Source organism: Rhamphochromis longiceps, linkage group LG15 (genome assembly GCF_057381845.1).
Source record: "Rhamphochromis longiceps isolate RC_006_pf linkage group LG15, R_longiceps_female_GT1.1, whole genome shotgun sequence".
Lineage (NCBI taxonomy): Eukaryota > Metazoa > Chordata > Actinopteri > Cichliformes > Cichlidae > Rhamphochromis > Rhamphochromis longiceps.
The window spans coordinates 39,524,859-39,541,416 of record NC_140571.1 but is presented as its reverse complement, the minus strand read 5'-3'; the positions used below and the strand labels follow the sequence as shown (position 1 = coordinate 39,541,416).

The window sequence follows — 16,558 nt, the reverse complement described above, 5'->3', positions numbered from 1 at the left end:
CTGTTGGCTTCATTGCCTCCAAATGATGATGATGATGTAACCTACTAAAATTCAGTGAAACTGTTTAATTAAAATATAGAGATTAAACTACAAGATACTATTTTTAAAAAATCTTTCTTTGACTTTTAAACGATAGAAAACAAATGACCTTGACAAAATACTGTTATTGCAATTAATGTACATTTTAAATAATAGAAAACTAAATAAATATGTATATAAACATTATTTTCTTGTCATATATTATATTGCAAACATAAGTAATGTCTTATAAAACCAATTCTTTTGATCTACTCTCAAAATGACTGTGTGACTATACCCAAACTCATCACTTATTAGGAGAATTATAAACACAAGCTCACATAGTGAAGTTCATCTTTTTTATTTAAAGACAATGGTACAAATTAGGTCATGTACATTTTGCGAGGCAACAAAACAAAATAAATAAATAATGAAAAATAAATATGAAATAAAGAATACTCGGTTCATAACATCGCTTTGGTGAGTTTAGTGTAAAATGTGAAGAAATTATTACGAGACAAACAACATAAATGCTTGCAAAAAGTGTAGTGCCTGTTTTAGCACTGCCTTGTACCTAAAGCAACTCTAACAGTGCTGATGTTCATTAAAACACACACACACACAAAAAAAACCCAGCTTCTAACAGTGGACTCAACTCCTTGTGATCACATACCAGTCATGCAGCAATAAGAATGAAATATTTCAAAGACTAAGAGCGCCCACCAGTGTTGAAAATATATATGAAATCAGCATCATGATATTAGCAATGTGTACTTCGTAGTTCTTTCCAATGAAAAAAAGATTCTTTGTATTAGTTGTTGTAATTATTTCTGATTATTTAGTGTTTAATTATTGTCTCACTTACTGTGACATTTAAAAAAAACATATCGGCAATGTGTTTAAGCGCTTGTTAAATTAATAAATACAATATGAGAAGAATGTAAAACAGTGTCATCAAAAGCTGAATATTTCATTTGATCAACTGTAATTAAATTACTGTAAATTTAAAAAAAATAAAATAAAATAAAAATAAAGTTCTAAATCCTTCTGCTATTTCAGACAAAAGGGCCTGCCTTTAAAATCTCTGTACTGTACTGTTTTGGTATTAATAACATATTAATATTCTTTATCACAACAGAAGGTCAATAGGTCAAGGTATCATTATGTTTCAGTAGGAAACATTTAGACAGTGATATTTTTTCAGTTATAATTTTTTACAACAGATTTGAGATGAAATTGAAGCCTTTAAAGCTTTTATTTTTTTGAGTAATTACAGCGATTTTCATTTACAGTCCCCTGTCTTCAGAGGCACCACATAATTGTAAAAATTGTTGTAATCATAATTAAAATAAAAATCATCATTTTAGATTTTGGCCTTTCTATTCTTGAAGCCGATAAAGTCTACCCTTGTGAAGTCTTCCACTTACAGACTAGCCAGTCAATGACAGTGACACACGTGCGCTGATCTACCGCCAATGTCTTCTGTGGCTCACCAGTATCTTTATTTTCATATATCCATCATACTGTTGATTTCGCAAATCCTAATGTTGCTGTTATCTCTACAATAGAGTTGTTTTTGCAGCCTATCCAATATTTATCTCTGTTGATTCCAAGTTCACATGCATAGTTCAAAATCCAAATGCTGCATTTGAAATCAACTTAGGAGCTTTTAACTGTTTAACTGATGCAAAAAATAATGAAAGAATAGTTTACACCTGTCCATGAAAAAGGTCAATTGAGCAAATTACCTTTAGTCCCCCGGAAAAAACAAAAAAGGGGGCAAAAGCTTAAGAAGCTGTAATTCCTAAACCCTAAAAACACCCTCAAAAAAATTCAGGGAGTCAGCAAATTAATCCCACAATGGTCACAAAACTTTAAACACCTTGAATAATGCAAATCATGTCAGTGCTTAATATATATTCATATATGTCCTCTGATGCAAATGTAAAACATTTGGAATATTCATCAAATTAACAGTTAGCATGATGTGTGATCACAGCACAGGTAGGATCCAACATGTACCAACATCCTACCTGTGCTTCAGCACAGGTAGGATGTTGGTACAAACCTCTTTATCCAACTCTTGCATGAACAGCAGAACTCTGTATATTTCCATAGGAAATATAGTGAACTAAACAGCATCAGATCAGCCTCTGCACAGACAAATCCAACCCCTACAGAATGAGCTTTGTGCTTCTGGTGCGTGACACTACTCTAAATGATGGTCTGCAGAAAGTGAGACTGATGAGGGACAGAAAGTACAGATCGCGAAGCTCACACTGTTCTTAAAAAGAGAGAGAGACAGAAGAAGACAGTATGTAAGACTTTTATTTACTTTCTAACATCTGATTACTATACTACCAAAGTGAATTGAAATTAATCGCATCAAGACATACATTATGGTTGTAAATAAAACTGTACCTCCTTCAACCACTTTTCCTCTAACAGCCACTTGCTAATTAAAGTTTTCCGAATTGTCCATTTGCTCCTGTGCAGCAGGTTCCACCAGTCGGCTGTATGAGTAGACCAGCATCATCTGCAATGGACAAAAAACGTTTGTTAAAGAAACGTTTATTCTCATGTTGAAGTGGAAGGTGACTGAGAGAAAGATTGTCTGTTAGTTGGTGTTGTGGCGTGGGTGTGGTCTCTGGCCGGGTGCAGAGGAGGGGTGACGCAGTGAGCTCCCGGGGCGGCGCAGGGGTGGGGTGAACAGGTGTGTTGGGATGTGAGTGTGATTATGTCTCTTTATATGTTGTCAGTGACAGGCAGAGGGGGAGTGTCTGTGTCCCAGTGAAAACAAAAACCACAGTGTAATCACATTCGAAAATAAAGTAGTGCTGTCATTACGTCCGTGTCCTGTCTATGCTTAACGGGTCCAACGCTACACGTGTCATTATCATTTAGCAGTTGCTAAGCTGAGTTCAATATTTAGTTCAATTCAATTTTTTTTATACAGCGCCAAATCACAACAGTCGCCTCAAGGCGCTTTACATTGTAAGTTAAAGACCCTACAATAATACATACAGAGAAAAACCCAACAATCATATGACCCCCTATGAGCAAGCACTTTGGCGACAGTGGGAAGGAAAAACTCCCTTTTAACAGGAAGAAACCTCCAGCAGAACCAGGCTCAGGGAGGTGCTGAGACCGGTTGGGATAAGAGAAGGAAGACAGGATAGAAGACATGCTGTGGAGGAGAGCCAGAGATTAATCACAAGTATGATTTAATGCACAGAGGTTGATTAACACATAGTGAGTGAGAAAGGTGACAGAAGAAGAAATACTCAATGCATCATGGGAATCCCCCAGCATATTGCAGCATAACTAAGGGAGGGTTCAGGGTCACCTGATCCAGCCCTAACTATATTCTTTATCAAAAAGGAAAGTTTGAAGCCTAATCTTAAAAGTAGAGATAGTGTCTGTGTCCTGAATTGGACACAGACACATCTGGAGTTTTACAGACGTGATTTGAAGCGGGAATGTTTCATTCGGGTTCATTTGGTAGTATCTGTAAAAGTTTAAATATTTTTAAGAACTGAACATTTGATGCTGTGATAACTGAGAAACTACATCGGATGTGTCAGGGAGGTAGAGCTCCACGTTTTTTGTTGTTTTTTTTTTACAGAGAAAATAATGAAAGAAAGGTCTGTGAAGAACTGATGGAGTAAATTTGGTTGTTTTTGCCTTGTTTTGTCTTGTTTGCTTCTAAACATTTGGGTTTCATAACAAGTGAGCCTGTACTTCATTAAAAGGATATTGTTGTGCTTGCTTATTAGCTAATCCAGTTGCTGCTGGCTAGACATGTCAACATGCATCTCCTTTTCTTAACATAAAACCTATTTTTAGGTTTTTATTTGTTCTAAACAGATACTCACTGATGAGAAACATCACTTTTTGACATAAAACAGAAATGCACATTTGCACACTTTGTGAGTCCCAATTTTAGAAACTGGTTTATTTTATACACATTAGTGCAAGAACAAAGGTTTGCGTAAAAAGGGAATGTGGTGATTAATCATTATGTTCTCAAGTAGGTAGCAATATTCATTCCTAACAAATGAAAAGTAGAGAGAAGTATTTAGGCAAAATAAAGCAATACAAAAGCACAAATGCGTATTATGTATTATTTTTATTTGTAATATTTTATGTAGGAAAAGAAGAGAAGTACATAACCTAAATCTACCCAAATGTACTATTCACACTGTATAAAGAAAATTTCAAAAGCAAAAATACTGCAAATGAGTTTTCATTTTATTTTTTCAGGTTATGCCCTCGATATAAATATGATTCCTCTCAGCCAACAAAGGTCCGTTTACACTTAACCTCTGACAGGATGCCTTATGGTTTTGTCATTGTAATTGTTGCTTACCGTTAGCAGGACCAGCAGTACAGTCATCATCCCCATCATGACATACATGTTCTCGGTAAGGCCTCCAGCCCATAGTGGGCCCAGAATGGTGGCTAGACCCCCCACTGAACGACGTATTCCCTGACTGAAACCTGTAAAATGCCCCACACAGCACAAAACACATCAAAGGGCTTACTTCTATGGTTATTATAAGGCCTTAAAATGTGCAGTCAGTTTCACTGATATACTAATTTTTTCCCTCGAAACGACCCCAGAACCCTGTCATGCCTTTGCTTGTCCAGTAGATGGTGCAGTTTCTCACCTTGTGTTTTCTCAGCTGTAATTTTGGAAAACAGAGAAACCTGCGCAACAGACACAAACGGCAAACCCAAAATCTGCAGAAATACCCCAATGATGAACTCTGTCAGCTGCCATGCAAAGCCACCTAGAGAAAACACAAAACGCCAAAGGAAGGAAAAAGGTGAATAATATATATGACACATTTCAAAGATGGATTTCAGGAAAGCTTTTTTAAGGATTAAATATTACATATGTGTAAAAAGAAAGCATTACTTTGACTGTGTCTCAGTGAGAGATCAAGGACCTAGTTCTATATGTGAAAATGCTCCGTCCAGATGAACAGCATTCATGAGAGTTAGATGCTAAAGCAAAAAAACAATCAAAAAAAATTATAATTTCAAGTTGAGTCTAACCTAGCGGCTTAGCCAAGAAGATGAGGCACCAGATACAGGAGATGTTGCACATGCACAGACCAATGGCGAGGATCACCCGTTCCGTCACATGGCGGCTCAGCCAGCGCACAAACAGGAAGCCGGCAATCACCACTACACCACCAAGAAAGTACATCACGCTGTTCTCCAGCTCCCCAAAGCTGAAATATTTCTGCGTCAGAGGGGTCACCATGGTCTGAGGACACAGCCCGTTAAATCCTTTAGTCTCATTATGTTTGTTGGCAAGATAAAACTTAGTTTGTATGCTCTCACAGGGTTTAAAATGATTTAAAAAAAAAATCAAGAAATGATATACTGAAAACAGATCATTTAATTTGTATGAGAGTTTCAATCTGCACCTCCAGGGCTGTCTGATTGAAAAAGGTGACAAACTGGGCAGCCAGCAGCACAATCACCTCTTCTCTCAGGAACTCTGATACAAAGAAACCGAAACATGTAGACAAAACATGAAAACACTGGAAAGAGACATTGGTCAACAGCAAAGTCAGAAAGAAAGGGGACAAAAATCTATTTCATAACCAGGAAGTTCAGAAACAACAACAACAAACAAACTGTGCTACTTCACTTGTAAGAGATATATTTTGCACATTCCAAGGCTCATAAAACTAAGACGCTTTGTAGCAAGAAGGCAATCCAATCTGTTTAAGAAGAGGATAGAAGAAGAGATGAACAAACAGGCAAGGCACCCAGCAATAATCATGTGAATCACTGACCTCGAGATATGCTGAAATTCTTAAAGACACCTGAAGACTCTGCTGGTGAAACAGGAGAATGAGGTGAAGGATTCAGATTCAGCGTAGTGTTCCTGGGTGGACTGGAAGCCACGACAGAGCCGTAGGACCCCATCAGCTCCTGAGACACTATTAGGGGCTTTCCCTCTTCATCGCTCTCTTCTACGTCTTCCACAAGGCTTTTCTCATTCTCTTCCTCTTGGTTCTTTCGCATCATACTATCCCTGGCTTTCCTTTTCTCAACGGGTGGTAGGTCCACAGTCAGGAAAACAACCACGAATTGAAGGAGAATCCACAGCAGACACATAAACAGCTGCAAGGGATGGATGAACAAGATCACTGCTCTCCACAGATGGCCGCAAAGAAATGCATAAAAAATGTAAAACACCTTATTATAATGCATACTGACATGTTATAAATCTTACCCCGGGTGCAGTGTATTTATTGATTACAAAAGGACCCAGGTGGAAATCACACAACCTCAGAAAGATGTTAAATGCTGGACCTGTGTTAAACAAAGGATACTACATGAACATTATCCACCTAAAACCATTAAGATTTATAATAACTAAACAATCTTTAATATTTGTCGCAAGAAAGCAAACAAGCACTGACCAATCACAAGTCCAGCCTGCCGACATGCCATGAAAGCAGCAAATACAGTGGCACGGTCCTCTGGGGCCGTGCTTCTGGTTAAGAAGCCAAAGATAGACGAGCTAACGCCTGCACCGATGCCTGGGAAACAAACAAACCAACTAAAAACCAAAAACATCAACTTTGGCTTCTCTTTTCCAGGTAAAACTGTTTTTTGTAAAGTGGGAAAAAAGATAAGATATCATGTTTCACTAACAGTCAAGTGACAGGAGTGATTTAGAAACAACAAAGAAAAACACGTGTTTTTTATTTAAGATGGCATTCAGTTATCCTAAATGGTCACAGATGGCATATTGTGTTAACAGTTGCAAGTTTTAAATGTTAAAAGCATAATTAATTGGGAAAAAAATGTTTTGTTTTTTTCACTTATGTTGGGACAGGTGAAATGTATTTGGCTTATTGAGTAATCAGAACTTTGGGTGTTTCAGCCTCAAACTGGCCAAGAAAATTTTTTTTGAAGGCTTTGAGGAACTGCAAGAAATGAAGATAAAACAGCAAAAAACGATAAACCAGACAACAAGTTTCTACTCTGACAAACAGACACCTTACACGTCTTCATCTTATCTTAACAGCTCTATTAAGTGACTCCCACGAATGTCTTGGTGATGTTAAGTGAGGGATTTGTATGGGATAAAGGAATGCTATCACTTTTTGCAGTACAAGCCGTGCCATTGAATGTTCATTTATTGGAGCCACATGGAGCCAATTTCCTCCAACAATGGAACAATGACCCAAAACACAGCTCCAAATAAGAACTGTGAACATGAACTATTTAGACAAGAAGGAAACAGTTGGCATTCTTGAAATTTCTCCAGATTACTCCAACAAAGTGACAGCAGTTATGCAACTATTATGTCCAACCTCGACAAAGTCTTAACAATGTCTCATATCCAGTTCATAACACACTCAGTTGCTGCAAACTCAGCAGTATATTTCACCAAACATACCTTAAGACTCAATTTAAAGTAGCTTGTAAACCGATCGCAGGTTGAACTTTGAAACACTATTAGTGACCTACAAGTTAAGGATTTATGAGTGTCAATGGAAACTATCACAAAGGCAGGGACTATATTTTGCAGTAAATAATGTATCCCAGTATTTTCTAATCACTGAAGTACTTTCAGTCTGAAACTTTTATAATCAAGTTTTTTAAACTGTTCTAAACTAACATGCTTTTCAGTATGACTAACATATTTGTAGTCATTAAATCCACAAAATGATTCTCAGTTCTACGTTTACTTATTATAGACTCACCTGCTACCAGTCTGCTTGACAGCAGAAGCCACTTTGAGTATCCCATCAAGTACATAAAATTACCTGTAAAAAAAGATAAAAAGTAAATATGGAATCGACTTAAACAATTGTCATAAGATTTGAATAAAAAAAATATGTTTGGTTTCTTGTACAAAAGAAGTACCCAGTATAACTGGGGTTCAAACGTGAATCCTATTTGAAGGATTGCTGAGTGTTAGAAAATATGCAAGACCTGTGGACTCACCAACTATCTCAAAGATGTTGGCAAACAATATGATCTTCTTTGTTGATCGGGTTCTGTCGGACCAGTGGCCAAACAGTGGTCCAGACAGTAGGCCACTCAGACTGAATGCTGACAGGACCAATCCCAGAAAGTAAGGTGCTGCATCCAGAGTCTGCAAGAAACGCCATATTGTGGGCAAAATTACAGCTGTGGATAGAGAAGAGAGTTTGTTTTTTATTTTACTATTAAGAAATCATACATATTCGATTCATCACAGTCTGAAAACTAAAAGACAAAAGATGGATACAGCACGCTGTTATTGCTTACAGCTTTATTTATCACACAGGCAAAGGATAATGCTGACCAAATGTAATCCAAAATTCAATTACTGGGTCAGATGGCACACAATAAAGCACGCTCTCTGAGAATTCCAGAGAAAATTACTACTCAAATTTTTGTCGTTCAGGGATATGGCCCTGACAGACAACTGTGTGTGGAAGTGACAAAACTAAAAGCTCCAAAACTGAATGTTTCTTTTTCATAAACTTTAGGAATTTATCATTTATTTGTATATTTATATATTGCTCATTAGGAAAGAGCAAAACCTCTGTATCTGTAGATAATTCAATAATCTCTCTTTTTCATTGACCTTGTCTATAAACAGCCTCTATAGAGCACCACAGTGGAGTCAAATAAACAAGATTTGATTGAAGTACAGACTTAATTTAGTTCAAGGTATTAAAAAAAACCCACTGAATTAACTTTTTAACAATTACAGCCAATTTATGTACCTAATGTACCATTTTTAGATGCAAAAAGGTAAATAGAAACTGATTGACTGATAAGCAGTTTCACGGCCAGGTGAGGCCTGTACCCTCGTTACATCAGGACAAACTAAGCTGATAAAATAAAAATCTGGTTCATTCTTTAAAAGAATGAATGAATTGATTAGCTCAAAAAACACCAAAAAGGCCTGAAAGACCACAGAAGGGGAGGTAGGTCGGTGTTTGTTAAAGTCTACAATCAAGAGACACTTTCTGATTGTTAATACAAATACAAATGTACAACAAACCAGTGGTTATGTTCAAAAACAAGAAGGTCAGATTAGACTTTACCAGAAAACATTTAAAGGGGCCTACACATTTCTGAAAAAAATGTCTTCTAACTTGTAATAGAATCATGGGAAGAAAAAAGATGGAGAAGGAGAGAAAGAGCTCAAGGTCCAAAGCATATGACATTATCTGTAAATCATGGTGGAGGCAATATTATAGCATGTGGAACTAGGTCAGTCGTGCTTACTGATGATGTGACTGCTGATAGAAGTAGCAGTAGCACATTCAGCAAAATGTCGCAAAACTGATTGGACAGCGGCTGACAGTGCAAATGGATAGTGAAACAAAGCATACTGCAATACCAAACCAAGAGCTTCTGAAGGGAAAGAAATGCCATATTCCTCAGTGGCCAAGTCAGTCATCTGATCTCACCCCAACAGAGCATGGTTGTACAAAACTGGAGGTAGAAAGATCCACAACAAGGCCTGTCAGAGCATCTTGAGGAAGGAAACACAGCGTTTTGTGATGTGTATGGTTTCTACACTCCAGGAAGCATTTTCATTCAAATATATGTATGATTACGTGATGTTAAAAATAATGTTTCTCTTCTCAATTAATCATTAGCCTTTGAAAACAAATGACTAAACATGGCTGTAATTCTTAAAAGGTTAATGAATTATTTTGGTAAAACCCTTGAATTAAAGTATGCACTTCAGTCACATCATGAATGTTTGATTTAAAATCCACTACAGTGGAGCAGAGACCAAAAACGTATTGACCTAATTGTGTAAAGCGATTTGCTTGATGCACAATGCTTTATAGCTGATACCTGGTTGGCTGGTCGGTTTTCCAGGCTCTTCACAACTACTCATCCGGTTAGTTAGCGGCATTCTTTGCTCACATTGGTGTAGTTGCTTTAATTATTTGTCCCAAATTTGAGAATTATTTACTCTACATGGCAGTTATTTCACATCAGCTATGCGTTAATTCACCCTTTTTGCAAGAGTTTAGTTAAGTTCATTGACTTTGATTTGTGGTTGCCACATTGCTCCTAACCTGTTCTTATGTATACACGTCTTAAAGGCGGACATTTTTAAACACATTTGGATTATGCAATGGTTTCACAAGGCACACCTGCATTCATGTCTGTTGTCAGTTGTTCTTTTGACTGTATTTTTAAAGTGACTGTTACCGAGTTGTGATAATGGCTTAAGCAATGTTTGCATAAAGACAGTGATGTCCAACCAGTTAAATTCAGTTTGATTTTTCTTTATATAGCACGAAATTTAAAAAACAAAACAGTCAACTCAATACACTTTATATTGCAGTAATAATACATAATGGAAAACCCTTAAAATCAGGTGACCCTGTATGAGCAAGCATAAAAACTTCCTTTTAACAAGAAGATTTCTCCAGAAGCATCAGCCTTAGGGAGGGGTGGCAAGGTGCCGAGACCAGTTGGGGGTGAGGGGAAGAAGACGTGCAGTTGAATATACAGTGTCAAACTGTAGTGTAGATGACCCTATTTTACATTACTCACTCTTAAATAAACACAGGTGGGTTGTACTGGAAATCTGCACTCTTAGATCTAAAACATTAATTCAACTACAAGTAAAACCACTCATGTTAAAAGATGAACCAACTGTGTTTTAAGTACTGTTCAGTTTCCTGTGATCAAGCAAACCTAGATAGTGTTTCCCTTGAAAATTTGAAGTCCAAGTGTAAAATAACTGCTTAAGATTTTAGGTTAACTTAACCTTATAACTCTTTGGGAGTTGCCCAATATTGTTGCAAAGTAAAACAAAAATCTTTTCTACCTGAGATTTTCCTTTAATCACTAATTTCCTTGTTTGTTTTCACTGTCACATGGGGTGCTATCAAGCGCTCCAATCATGCTGGACTGAGTCACTTATATACATTTGGGTCACAGGTCCTCCCACGCTTAGCCTGGTTGTACTCAATGGTTCTGTGCTATGGTCTTATCAGGTGAAACACAGTTATTATTTCCACAGGAACAGTTTTCTTACACATTTTGCTAAGTCCTGTGCTTTGTTGGAGATTGTTCAAGTAGTTCAATTTTTAGGAACTAACTCATCAATGGAGGCTGACACACGTTGATCTTACTCACAGATCAGCCTGGGGTTCTCTCATTACTGCGCACACAAGGGAACATAAATGTACGGTGATGCAATGATATCGCAATATTTTTACACCACATAAAGATTTACACTGGTATTATCGCCTTACCTTTGAGTTTGCCCAATTCTACCTCAATCTTGCATCTGTGGATGCTGAATTTCCTATTTTCTGATTTACACTCGTCACCAGCAAATAGTGAAAACAATTTGCTGTTACAGAATCATAAAATTGAAACAAACCTTAAATTTGTACTTAATTTCACTTCATTTAAAGCTCACAATTGTATTGATTGAAGCCTGGATTTATAATCTATTCTTTTACAGTTTTCTGTGTGTGTCTTTATAACCGGTTAAGCTTATGGTACTTATAATGCAGTGTGTAACACAGAACAGATTTTTTTGTTTGTTAAATGCCAATGCGGTAAATAAACACAATGTAACATATTATTATTATTATCATCATCTCCACCTCTTATAATAATTAGATTTTTATATATTCTATGCAATACATATACATCTTATATATTGGGATACTTATAAACATTTATGTTATCACAAATGCGCTTTAAATGCACTGTAGAGATGACCTTCATTGAAAATGATTATGTGAAATGAATTATTTCCGATGTTTTTTCTTTTTAATGTTTATTATATTTGCATATTGTTAAATAGACTATAGTAAACATGATATGAAGGGGATATGGATATATATAAAATAAAGAAATGACCTATTTTTAAAAATCTTTTTTACTCTTTATACTCATGCGTCATTGCACCGGTGTTGTGCCACAGCGTTATAATTAAAACAGTCCATTTTGTCCACTTAAAATATCTTTATAGAACAGTTTTGTTGTACTTGTTACAATTTCTTTGTCATTGTCATCTACCCATGTTTACCCCAATAACAAGTCTTACCATATTCCACCCCGCTGAGAAGAAAAATAAGTCCAATGGTGATATATGTCAGCTTCTTTTCCCGTCTGCTATCCATTACGCCTCACTGCTGAATTCTTCTCTCTGTAAGACTTTAAACATACATGTCCCTTCTCGTCTCCCTACCAAACACAGCCGACATAATCCCGAGAGCAGTGCTTCCAATTACAGAGAACAGCTGCAGAATGCTTCAAGAGCACACTGTTCCCACTACCTGAACAGCGTTTGCAAGGCTAATATCACTTATCACTACGCGTTATCTCATATCGTATGGAAAACTCGTGTTTTCGTCGGGAAAACTCGTGTTTTCGTCGTGAAAACACGAGTCCAGTCCATGCATATATAAAATGTCTGTAATTAAACCAGCCGGGTAAATGCTCCGCAATGATTGATGCTAGCCGTAGCTTACTAAACACTCGCCCTCAAACTGCCAAAAGCGAGGCAGAGGGGAAACAACCAATCACAGCAGCGCGCAGTTTAAAGCCATCCTACACAACTTCCGGTTGCCCGCACATTGACAGTCGCAACCGCTGAAACTTCAACTCCTTTCATAGATTGAATAATATACGCACACATTGGAGTATAAGGGTTTTTTTTCTTCTTCTTTCTGTTGCAAGACCATTTAACAAGATACACGATGGTAGTGCTGTGCGATACTGCAAATTTTGGTATCGATCTGATACAAAGAACTGCACTTCTTGTTTATACGTGCTTTATTAGACAAGCGTCACTATTGCAAAAAAATAAAACCTTTTGAACCCCTTGGACTGAATCTGGATATTCGCTAATGAGTGTGGATTCAATCATGCTGATTAATGCAGTTTAGGAGTAGGAGAGAGCATAGGCAGGGTGAAGTGGGTGGAGATGAGTGTCAGGGGTGATTTGTGACAGGAGGTTAGCAGCAAGGGTGAAAAAGAAGGTTTATAAGACGAGAGTGAGACCTGCTATGATGTATAATTTGGACAGTAAGACTAAACTAAAAACCCTAAACCTGGAGCTGGAAATGCTAAAATTTTCATAGAAAGTGGACAAGCTAGAAAATGAGTGTATCAGAGGGAGAGCTCACGTCAAGTGTTTTGGAGATAAAGTTGACAAGGGATGATGATGAGGAATAGTGGATTTGTTGGACAAAGGATGTTGAAAATGGAGATACCAAGCAGGAGGAAAAGCGGAAGACCTCAGAGAAGTTACATCGTTCCTTTATTGCATCACTAAACTCTAGTCTGAGTCAGACAAAAATGTTCCCCATCTTGTGACTTCCATTAGAAGAAAAACCCGCTTTCCATACAAAAAGCTGCCTGTGTACACTTGATTAAATTTTCTGTCTCTCGTGTGTTCACATTTTAGTTTGTTGGCATGTAGAACATTTCCCATCACACTGTGAAGTCCCACACATGAGGTAGGATTACCTCATGTTTGTTGCTAAATCTTCCTTTTAGGGAGAGATTTAATCTTTGGGCATTAATCATGTGTGTTGCTGCTTTTACACATGCTTAAGGTTTTGCTTGTGGTTGTGGATCCCTTGTTGCCTCATGTGCAGAGTCAGAATGACATCAGCTAACATGCATTGTTGCGGTTGTGAGTAGGCTGAGGATAAATGGCCCATTTGGGGTCTGCAGGAGGAATAAATGGAGCCAAAAACTGCAAACAGATTTATTGGAACTGTAATTACAAACCTGAAAGTTCACCGTTCTGAACTACTTTATTCAATTAGCACTGTTTCTTTATAGAACCATCTTCCATCCTAATTATAGCAGCACACATGATGCCTGTGTAATAATGTTAGACTCACCCTTCTTGCAGAGTACAAGGATAATTAAATGTTTGTTTGAGAGCAGTTGCTAAGATATAAGGAAGAATAAACATGCCAATGTGTATAAAAGAAGTCTTTATTTACAGTTTGTCTGCAGGTGGAGTCGGTAGCAGTTCTTATGTGCCACAGTGTTTAGTCTTTAGTCCATCCTGATGGAGGAATGAGAATCATCAAAATAAAAAAGTTTCCGACAGCCTCCTTGTAGATGCTCCATATAAATTTAAGGTTGACTGGTGAACCATGGGTGGGTGACCACAGGTTTGTTTTAGAAGGCCAGCTTCTTCATGAGCAGGTAGACCCTAGAGTCCACTTCAAAGCCGTGAAGATTGTTGGCATCTCCCTGTAGCCTCATGAGGAGGCCTCCATAAGACACATAAGCAGAGCTGAAACAAGAAAAACACACAAGAAATTGGAATAGCACAAACCAACGGCAGAGTCTGGAAAAGTTATCACACAGGCAGATTCAAATGTGATCTCATTTCCATAAATAGTTTCACAGAAAGGTCATCTTCTCTGTTAGAAACACAGTTTTGTTCCAGCGGATTATTAATTTCAGTAAATATATGACATATAGTCATTTTGAGAAAACTAAGCACTTCACTTACAGACGTGTGGCAGCTTCTGTTGAAGTTTCATCGCCCTCAATCTTGTAAACTTTCCCATACATCACATAATCAAACTGGTCTGCTCTGGAAATTTAAACAAAGTGGAATGAGTGTGAAAGTCATTTTGTAAATTAAAAGCGTAAGAAGTATTAACAATGTTATTATTGTTAAATATGCCAATAAAACAGCAATTTTCTTTTTGCTGAAGTTCCACAAATTACAACTTTAAATTGGAAGCAGCTGTCTTACCTAGACGGTCTGTCATCCTGAGGATTGTACTCTCCATCGTCTGGTGTTCCATCTTCATATAACGTGCTGGCAATTACCAGTCTAAACTTGTCACCTTAATGAAAGAGATATATTACAACAAACTAGCTTTATCATATTGTGCATTTGGACACTTTGGGTTACAGATACAATTCTGACACATGGTTCTTCAAGGCTTTTTACTCATAGAGCTGGGTTCCTTTGGGTTGAGTAAATGTTATTATACAGCTATTACACGACTCACCTGCACGTGAACAAGTCAAATATTGAGGGAGTCAGGGGATACATTAACGAGCAATCATATTTTTTTATGTATTACAGTATAATCTTTACTTTTGAAGAGTGCCAGTTTATTCTGATAAAATATTCTAAATAGCTGACATAGTCATTTGCTATAATTATGCTGTATATAGGACCGGTTTACACCATTGTATTTGATACATATTAACTAACAAATGACTTCCAATTTAAAACAAAACAAAACAAAAACACAAAGACACACAGGGACAAAAAAAGAATGTTTTTTCTTACCAAGATCAACAGGATAGATCTGAATGTTCACATCCAAGATGAGGTCCATCTTGAACGATTCACTTTCACAATGCAGACGAGATACTGCAGATTAACAGTTGAAGAGTTTCTATTAGATAATTTATTGTTTGTTTGTTTTTTTAATTAAATGGTGTTAACGAAGATCAACAATAACTAAAATAATGCCTCTTGTTGATAATCAAAGTTAGACTGGTTCATGATTGGCCAGAAGTTGTGTGTTTGGATACTTGAAAGGTTTAATACTTAATATCAGATCCCTTTCACTAAGAAGAACTGCACTTGGGTTATAAATTAAACTTTATCTATATCGAGATCAAATTAGAGATCAAACATGCAATTATCTGTTGGTTGGTGTTATAATTTCACTTTTTTAATGATAATATTTCACACACCTCTGTCAAACTTCTTGCCATCTGGATCGATATCTTTTACATCAAAAATATCCTCAAAAAGAATTCCAGCCATCTCTCTCCGAGTCTGTCAGTCTGTAAAAATAAGGGAAAATAAAGACAAAAACACAAAATGAAGCCACTTTTATTAGACTGAAACCATTACTGAAACTTAAAACACACCCTGCCAGTACAAGAAACACACTTCACTGAAATTCACAGAAACTTGTGTTTGCTTGTCTTATTGTTTCCCCCCGTCTATTCTGTGCACAACTGCAGCTGAAAAATCTTAACCACTAATCATACATTAATGAAACAACTGTGTATCACAACGTAAAAAAAAAAACTTCAAACCTTAATAATTCGTGCTTTTGTTTTTGACCATTTAACAGTAATCTAACACCCGTTGTTGCCGAATCAGTTAGCGAAAGTATTAAGGTCTTGGCAAAGCTTTTTCAACTTTAGCATCTCTCATTCATGCTAATTGCTAGCCTTAGCATATTGGCCAAACGATTCCAAAAACGTACCTCAAGTTTTGATATTATACTGTAAGTTCAATGGCGTCGCGCTCACTTGGGTTTTCACTCTGCGACGGGGAGTATTTAATTTTGCGCTAGATGTCTTAGTTAGTCAAAATTTCATTCATTATTATCCCAAACAGACTGTACCGCGCAGGAACAATGTGCTCAACCTTTGACATAGAAAGTGCTTCCGGTTTGAAATACGGAAAGAAAGAATATAAACGTAAATATATAACGAAATTAGATAAAGACAGATAGACGAATTTTTTCAGCCACAGACAAAAAAAAACGTATAATAAAAAAAAATA

General features: G+C 36.9%; 2 protein-coding genes across 5 annotated transcripts; both read right to left on the bottom strand.

Annotated features, from left to right (window-relative positions):
* Positions 1-377: 377 nt before the first annotated feature.
* Positions 378-12,531, bottom strand: mfsd8l1 (major facilitator superfamily domain containing 8-like 1). Of its 4 annotated transcripts, XR_014907472.1 has the most exons (13): positions 12,086-12,530; positions 8,002-8,187; positions 7,758-7,820; positions 6,465-6,584; positions 6,275-6,354; positions 5,832-6,162; positions 5,457-5,530; positions 5,080-5,293; positions 4,689-4,811; positions 4,388-4,518; positions 2,440-2,554; positions 2,100-2,302; positions 379-2,051 (listed from the first exon to the last, which is right to left on the bottom strand). XR_014907472.1 is itself a non-coding variant. In XM_085381158.1 (12 exons), the coding sequence occupies exons 1-11, from the start codon at positions 12,086-12,088 to the stop codon at positions 2,474-2,476; spliced, it is 1,371 nt and encodes a 456-aa protein (XP_085237284.1). In that variant the 5' UTR covers positions 12,089-12,531; the 3' UTR covers positions 378-2,302; positions 2,440-2,473. The 4 variants fall into 4 exon arrangements, 3 of the variants coding, with proteins under 3 accessions (XP_085237284.1, XP_085237283.1, XP_085237282.1); XM_085381158.1 differs by having other exon boundaries at positions 378-2,302; positions 8,002-8,152; positions 12,086-12,531; XM_085381157.1 differs by having other exon boundaries at positions 378-2,297.
* A 1,445-nt stretch (positions 12,532-13,976) lies between these two features.
* On the bottom strand, positions 13,977-16,438 carry polr2h (RNA polymerase II, I and III subunit H). The gene is made up of 6 exons (XM_085381159.1): positions 16,257-16,438; positions 15,733-15,825; positions 15,320-15,403; positions 14,771-14,864; positions 14,522-14,605; positions 13,977-14,299 (listed from the first exon to the last, which is right to left on the bottom strand). Exons 2-6 carry the CDS (start codon positions 15,803-15,805, stop codon positions 14,182-14,184), a joined length of 453 nt encoding a protein of 150 aa, XP_085237285.1. The 5' UTR covers positions 15,806-15,825; positions 16,257-16,438; the 3' UTR covers positions 13,977-14,181.
* Positions 16,439-16,558: the final 120 nt, after the last annotated feature.

Excerpts from the sequence above, each read along its gene's own strand:
- polr2h (XM_085381159.1), bottom strand. The coding sequence starts at position 15,805 with ATGGCTGGAATTCTTTTTGAGGATATTTTTGATGTAAAAGATATCGAT. Across the intron at positions 15,404-15,732 it reads TGGCAAGAAGTTTGACAGAG|TATCTCGTCTGCATTGTGAA; the intron begins GTGTGTGAAATA and ends GTTAATCTGCAG. Across the intron at positions 14,300-14,521 it reads ACAGAAGCTGCCACACGTCT|CTCTGCTTATGTGTCTTATG; the intron begins GTAAGTGAAGTG and ends TTCTTGTTTCAG.
- mfsd8l1 (XM_085381157.1), bottom strand. The coding sequence starts at position 12,161 with ATGGATAGCAGACGGGAAAAGAAGCTGACATATATCACCATTGGACTT. Across the intron at positions 8,188-12,085 it reads TCTCAGCGGGGTGGAATATG|CTGTAATTTTGCCCACAATA; the intron begins GTAAGACTTGTT and ends CTCTATCCACAG. Across the intron at positions 6,355-6,464 it reads GCAGGCTGGACTTGTGATTG|GTCCAGCATTTAACATCTTT; the intron begins GTCAGTGCTTGT and ends TGTTTAACACAG.